This window comes from Habropoda laboriosa, unplaced genomic scaffold (genome assembly GCF_001263275.1).
Source record: "Habropoda laboriosa isolate 0110345459 unplaced genomic scaffold, ASM126327v1 scaffold40, whole genome shotgun sequence".
Classification (NCBI taxonomy): Eukaryota; Metazoa; Arthropoda; class Insecta; order Hymenoptera; family Apidae; genus Habropoda; species Habropoda laboriosa.
This window is the reverse complement of record NW_017100231.1, coordinates 5,874,763-5,882,151: the sequence shown is the minus strand read 5'-3', so window position 1 is coordinate 5,882,151 and position 7,389 is coordinate 5,874,763. Positions and strand designations below refer to the sequence as shown.

The following is a 7,389-nucleotide window of genomic DNA, read 5'->3' as shown; positions in this document are numbered from 1 at the left end:
GTAGAATTTGTCAAAAAATTTCTATCGTATGACTATCTAAACGTGTTATAGAGTTACGTAGCAAGGTGTAAATTAGCCACACAAAGTGTACAGCTGAAAGGAAATCAGTACGTCTATTCATAGTACGATAAGCGTTCGAGTCTGCTGCAACAAAGAGGCCACATACGGCCATCACAAGTCCGATGTAGGAACAGTCATATGGGCAAGCATTTAAAGGCACACGGCGAGTGCGCTAGCCACGGGTGCGCGTGTGTAACATCACTATCCGGGGATATTAAACGTTTCGAGGTTGTAATCGTTAGAACTCTGGATCGTTAGTGCGCCATTATAGAAACTAGGGTGACAAACTTTTTCAGATCGAAACGAATATCCTCGTTTAGAAATTGAAGTTAAAAACGAACAGTATACACTGCACCATTTAGAAATATTGTTCATTCATCGATCACTGTAATCACGGTATTTTATCTTCTGGAATATAATATTTATTATATTTTTTAATAATACTTCAACCTAAAAATTATGTATATTTTAAGTTTTTGAATTAAAGCGGCTACTAAATGATATAGACGGAGAATAGTTGTAGAAAGTGTTACGTTTTTTTCTGTGGTAAGCAGAAATTCGAGTCTGGTTTAAACGATTCTAAAAAATTTATTCTCTGTTGAAATGCGAATATAAAATGGCACTTTGCGCTTTCTTTGTTCGGTTGTCTGCCACGAAAGAATATATTCGAAGAAGCGAATGAATGTAATGTATTAAAAATATTCAGATTAAATTTGAAGTAGACGAAATAGAAGGCGTACAAGCTTTTATATTGTACTTGAATGTTGAAAATTTAAGAGGGTGCTCGCACGAAAATTCCAGCGAGACGTCAGAAACATGACAGTACACGCCTGCTTGGTTTCGTGCACGCCTATGCGTGTGCGTGCGCATTGATCGATGAACACGTATGTGTGCTCCATGCATACGTATGTTTACAAGAGTCCTGACGAGCATCAGTCACTAAATAAATGTTTCGAACAGCGGATAACTGATTAAATTGAACGAAACCCCTTTTTCAAACATACCGATTGTAGGTAAAACGGCGTAAAATAATTTTTTAAATATTCACAAGTACACAAAAGAACGGCCAAATTCTTTGAAAACGATTAAAGAGAACGCTTGACGTAAGCAACGTGCATAGCGCCTTCTATAACGAACTGGTTCGATTTTACAACCGAAAGGGAGGAAAGCAACAATCGACGTCAAGGGGACGTTAACTAATTTCAGAATTTCTCGGAAGGGAAGCTTGCAACAATGGAGGATTACCATAAACGTCGAAAATTACACATTGAATGTGGTATAAAGAAAAAATTAAATGCATAAAGCGTAAAATAAGCATGCAAGAAATCATAGAATGAACCTACATGAAAAGTCACTCCGATTAAAATGTCAAAAGTGGGAGTTGCGTAGGTGCTCGCAAACAACACTCGATTACCACTGGTGTATCATTCGTTTTTTCCGTGATCGAGACGAGGACCGGTCGACCAGCTGAGAAGAACACGGTTATATTTAAGGGAGACTGATAAAACGTGACATGGTCTCGCGAAACGGAAGATGCGTTCGGAACCGACATGACGCACGACCTATGTACGTGCTGCGTTGACTCCGGAGCAACCCTCGAGAAAATTTTATTAAATTTCTAGATATTCCGTGAGACTTTTGGAAAAAAAATACACGCAACGTGGTAATCAAGCGTTAGATTCGGTATTGTAACAACCACACAACCGAAAATGTATAATTTTAGCGAGTAAAATGACGAGAAATCACAATAGCGTTTACTTACGGCCGACGGTTGTTGTTTCTGAAGGCTTTCGCAATCTGTCGGTCGTATTCGGGAACTTCCGTACCGTACGTCTTGTCAAGTCAGTGTCCGCCATGCGACTAACCTCTGGTTCCTCAGGAAGGTAGCTTATTAATCATTTCAACTGTTCAATAAAAAAATTTATTATTAATTTTCCTTGCTTTTACTATTGTAAACGTACAAAAAGATATTAAAATAAATTTATTGTTAGTTTTATTTTTGATTCCAGGAGTAGTAATATATAAGACGGTATTTCAGACACATTTATATGAGTTTGGAAAAAATAATTTTACATTGTTACTTATTTTTTCATAGGCTTATTTTATCGGTAGATTTTCTGCAAAAAAATATGGAACTATTTTATAGGCTGCAATTTCCTTATTTAAGTCGAAATAAGATGTAACAATATGTATCGGGTGCTATTATGAGTTCAGTAGCACCGGCGGTGTTACAGACACGGTAGACTGCATTAAATTGTTTTTATATTGCAAGCTAGTTTGATAAGTGTAAAACGTACGTTGCATTATTAATAATTTATTATTAGAGATGAACATATGTTTATTATACATCAATTAAAATCTGCATTTGTAAATACTGAATTGGTACATAAAAATGTTAAACGTCGGTAACATAGGTATCTGTTGGATACACGGCAGAGAATACAAAGAGACTATTTTCACATAGGCGGTGGATTAGATCATTTAGGCAACTGTCAGTTTCTAAAATTCAATATATAAAAATAGTTCTGATTTTTAAATGTGAATTAATAAAGCAATTTATATTTAGATAATAAGAACGTTTGTGATAAAATTAATCAGGTTTGTTGTACCATTGGTGATATTTATATTCATTTGTACATTCTTGTCTTCCATTAATTTAACTCTTCGTGTGTGTATTCGTCGTACACCATTAGATCCGAATAGTGTTCAGCTGCATATAATCACGTCGAATGATTTTAATATCTCGAAATTCCTTTGATTTATAGAATCATTCGTGTTATATGACGCAATACTTCTTCTAATTTATATCCCATTTTTATGACAGCTTCGAAAACATTCGTTTGATATTTACACTATATTTCATAGAGTTTGTGAAATTTCAAATTTATTAACAATATTGTCGTTGCCAAAAAAGTTAAAAGCCTAAATATGTTTTATAAACTATTGTTATGCACAATTATATTAAAATATACTTGATTATACATGTAGTACATGTATTTGAATGTATTATAGAAAGTTAAATATATTTATTTTGCCTTTTTAATGCACTGCATTTTATAATGCAGAATACAAATTATATGAAGAAAAAAATTTAGAACCTATTAGTATTAGTTTCAATAAATTATGAAATCTAAGAATTGTAATTTAATGTTTGTATCATAAAGGTTTAAGTAATGATTCATAAGTACCATTAGTATTACTCATACAATATTTGAAAAATAATAGAGTGAAATTATGAATATATTTTTCCATTGTTCTTTATTTTTAGAATGGCTCACAGTTCTCAAACATATGGGTCCACGGATCAACGGACAGATGTACCTGATGTAGGATTTAGTCCTACTGAACTTTATAGTCTCAGTGAAAATATTACCACTAACATTTATACAATTAATTCAAGTTGGAGGATACTTGAGCATGCAAACAAAAATATTGGAACCAATAAAGATAATCAGAGTCTAAGAGATAGGGTGTAAGTAATTAGAATAATAAATTGTAGATATAACACATTTCTCATTATGTTACACATTTATATTTACATATTTATATTTACATTGTGTACATTATTTTTTTAATAAGGCATGTAACACAGTTAAGCACAAATCAAGTAGTAACTCGAACAAGCAAGGACATTGCAAGACTGACAGTGTTAATGAAGAAGGGAGATAAGCAACAGAAGTTGCAAATTGAAAAACTCACCAATGATTTCAGAGATGCTTTGCAAAGATATTCAGATATGCAGAAGGTACAAACTATTCTAACAATTGCTATATGTTAGATGGACATTTATTTTATGATTTTATCACATATTTACAATAATTGTGCAATAAAATTTATAGTCAATTGCGGAAAAAATGAAGAGACCTATTTTACTTACAAGTAGTATAGAAAATTCTATGGATATAGAGGAAGAAGAACAACAACTTCTACATGAAATTACAGAGAAAGCGATACAAAGGTTTGGAAGTAAACTTTATATTAATTCTTATAAACTTACATAAGTGTATCTGCATATATCAATAGTGAAAAAAGCTTGACTATTTCTCACAGTCTGCAAACAATGGGCTCAGAGATGGCTGACATTATTAACCTTGTTAGCAAATCAAAGTTCAATAGATTTTTTTCATGATTTTTGTAAAATGAGTATTAGTGGATTTTATAGCATGAATGTTGAAATAGCTTGAATATAAATAATTTCAGTGAAAAAAATTAAATAATTGCAACATGTATTATTAATATAAAAAAGCTATAAAATGCACATGAGTGTATGGTAAGTCTGTTTCAATGCATATTAATACAAGCTCATGAAAAATGATATTAATTATGTAAGAAATAGTCCAAGTAATTGTTTATTTTTAATGACATGCCTAGGGATCTTGAATTTGAACACAGCTTAGAGATAGGGAGGAGTGATAAGATAAAACAGATCGAAGAAAATATTTTGGATGTGAACGAAATAATGCGAGAGCTTGTAACATTAGTGTATCAGCAAGGTGAAGCAGTCAGTAAGTACCTCCGTTTTATTTAAAAAAAAAAAATGCTCCACACTTGTTATAAATACTTACTATTCCTTCCTGTTACAGACGTGTCAGAAAACAATATAGAAAATGTACACGCGAATGTTGAATTGGGAAGACAAGAATTAATTAAGGCAAGTAATTACGAAAGTAAATATCGACGAAAAATTTATATCCTATTGTTACTCGCGATCATAGTCGTTGTTATATTAATTATTGTTCTAGTCACTAAATTAAGTTAGCGCTCCTGATCGCCATAGGTATTGTGAGCAGGTGAAAAAGGTTGTCTCAATTTATCTTACAGATCGTAGAACTAATATCATAAAAAATTATAAGTTGCCAGTTTGTATATTGGACATGCAATATGGGGAGAGGATAGACTTATTTTATATTCATTTGTAAATTGATTAATATCTAATTCAAATGATTATTCTTGTTTATTTTCTAAAACATGTAAAACATTTTATACCGTTCTCACTACATATGTATTTTTTTTACTTTCGTTTTAAAGCAAAAATCTGAATTGTTACATTTAGATTAAAGCGACATGTAACAAAGGTATTAAATATGTGCATTGCTCTTTATAACGGGCTTTATAATTAATGGCGGAAATATGTTTTTACTTTCGTTTCATGAGGCGATTAGCATAATATTGAAAATAATGCAAAGCAATTGTAATTTTTTTATTGTACCTGCAAGCTATTGTCTCACAAACCAATTTTGATAGATCATTTAATTGTGTTATATATTATTTCTTCAATAAAGTTGTACAGCATTATAAATGCAATCAAGTGTTTACAAGAAATGTTAATGTTATATTATAGCTTCAAATTTTATGGTAACATATATTGTTTGTTGAGAATGCATATTAAAATTATGTACTCTACTGATCAACTATGCTGCATTCTATATAACATTTTATTATTTGTTATTATGAAATTGTTAATTACCATAAATAGTGAAATTATTAATTTATTCATCACGGGAAATTTATTAAAAAAAAGATTTTAATTAATATTTCACTATACTTGTTTTAAAATAAATGCGAACGAAGAAATATTCAGGGATATCAATCTGTCTTAAGAAGTATGCAAAGTAAATAATGTGGCACTAAATTAATCAATATTAAATGCTTAGTGTAGGCAATGTATATTAAACAAATTATATTTTTTTCATATTTTTGTATAATTGTGTGTTACAAATAATTGCTATTCTTGAACTTTTTTCTGCATAAACACATATTGTTCTATAGTGAAAATTATAGTCTATTTTGCGAACTAAATGCTTTTCTTGGTATTTTGTTCTTTGCATGTTATTATCTCAAAATTCATTTTGTATTTTTAAATAAGTAGTATAACCGAGAAATGTTAATTATTATACGGTTTGTTCACAATAGTAATACTGTGTAATGTTACATATGTTATTTTTTTATTTTCCTTTAAAAACATTTGTACAAATTGTAAAGTAAATTGTGATTATACATGAATACTGTTATTTATCGCTTTTCATTTTTACACACACTTTTAAAGTTTGTGTATAAATTAACACTGATACCGAAATTTATTGAGTATACATGTTATTCTTTTAAAGTATGCGATATTAAGGTGAAAACGATAATTTACATTTTTTATGTGCTTAAAACTTTACTTTTTTCTACGCAAAAGCACAGGTACTAAGAAAAATATTAACGTAACGAACTTCGTAACGATCTATTCGTGTTACATGATATAAGGGATGCCTACCAATGACTTCAAAACTGTCTTCAAGCTCACATTTTTATCATAGAGTATGTATTATTAAAACTCCTATTAGGTATGTAATTATTTATCAAAAATGGGAACTATATACAAAGTGGTGAAAAAATCATATTCTTAATCTACAAAGCATAATTGAATTGTATAAATTGAGAATATATCATTTTTATAATCACTCTTTAGCAGAATTATATCGTTTATTCTGGATTGCTTGTATGTCCGCCCTGAAGCTTGCAATATTAGCAAAAGGAAACTATATTACAGATAATTGTAAGATTGAGACAGCCATTTTCTGAGGATCGATTCGACTCTTATATGATTATTAGGCATTCCAAAATCTAAAAGTCCAGTGATTACATTATCATTAAGGTTATAACTTGAATATTGTATATACAATTAACCATTGACATTCAAAATAAATTGCATTATATATGATACTAACATTGCTACGTCGTTAACGTGTTAATGCAGATATCGATAACAATAACAGTTTTTTTTTGTTAGAACAACAACGAACTGTAATACTGAAGAAATTATCTTTTGTTTTCTTTTAAAATGTATTCGCGTTCTTTTGTAATATCTTATCACAAAACACGAGTTTAATTTATAAGCATATGTAGACAGTATAGAGAAATAGCAATATATATATATATATATATATATATTGTATAAAAACTTCAGCAATTATTGAACGGTATGTACAGTGTTATTTTGCATGAATTTCTGACTTGATGTTTTACGTTTCTTTAATAAATTGCCTCAAGTGGAATATCATTGTGATAAAAATTATAAAGTCTAGTTTAATTACGTGTAGACAAGTGTGTGATAAAAAGGAAATATAGACAGTTTTATTAAGCTTCGAGAAGTAATATCAACTATCGTTTAATGTTTTCATTATTACAATATATTTATAATTTATTGCAATCGTGATGTACAAATTATGTTGTATTTTTTTCAATACATGAAACAACGTTTTAATATTTCGTACGTATCTTTTCTTTATCGCGGGTGAACCGCTTAGCATTTTTTTATATACAAAATATATATATTCATTTGTT

At 30.0% G+C, this 7,389-nt stretch overlaps 1 protein-coding gene across 1 annotated transcript; it reads left to right on the top strand.

The window, feature by feature from the left end:
- The first annotated feature begins 2,557 nt into the window (after positions 1-2,557).
- On the top strand, positions 2,558-4,942 carry LOC108571593 (syntaxin-12). Its single transcript, XM_017933668.1, has 6 exons — positions 2,558-2,658; positions 3,329-3,532; positions 3,640-3,805; positions 3,900-4,018; positions 4,432-4,565; positions 4,644-4,942. The coding sequence occupies exons 2-6, from the start codon at positions 3,330-3,332 to the stop codon at positions 4,817-4,819; spliced, it is 798 nt and encodes a 265-aa protein (XP_017789157.1). The 5' UTR covers positions 2,558-2,658; position 3,329; the 3' UTR covers positions 4,820-4,942.
- Positions 4,943-7,389: the final 2,447 nt, after the last annotated feature.

Coding starts and splice junctions, on each gene's coding strand:
- LOC108571593 (XM_017933668.1), top strand. CDS start 3,330: ATGGCTCACAGTTCTCAAACATATGGGTCCACGGATCAACGGACAGAT. Junction 4,019..4,431: donor ACAGAGAAAGCGATACAAAG/GTTTGGAAGTAA, acceptor TGACATGCCTAG/GGATCTTGAATTTGAACACA. Junction 4,566..4,643: donor TCAGCAAGGTGAAGCAGTCA/GTAAGTACCTCC, acceptor TTCCTGTTACAG/ACGTGTCAGAAAACAATATA.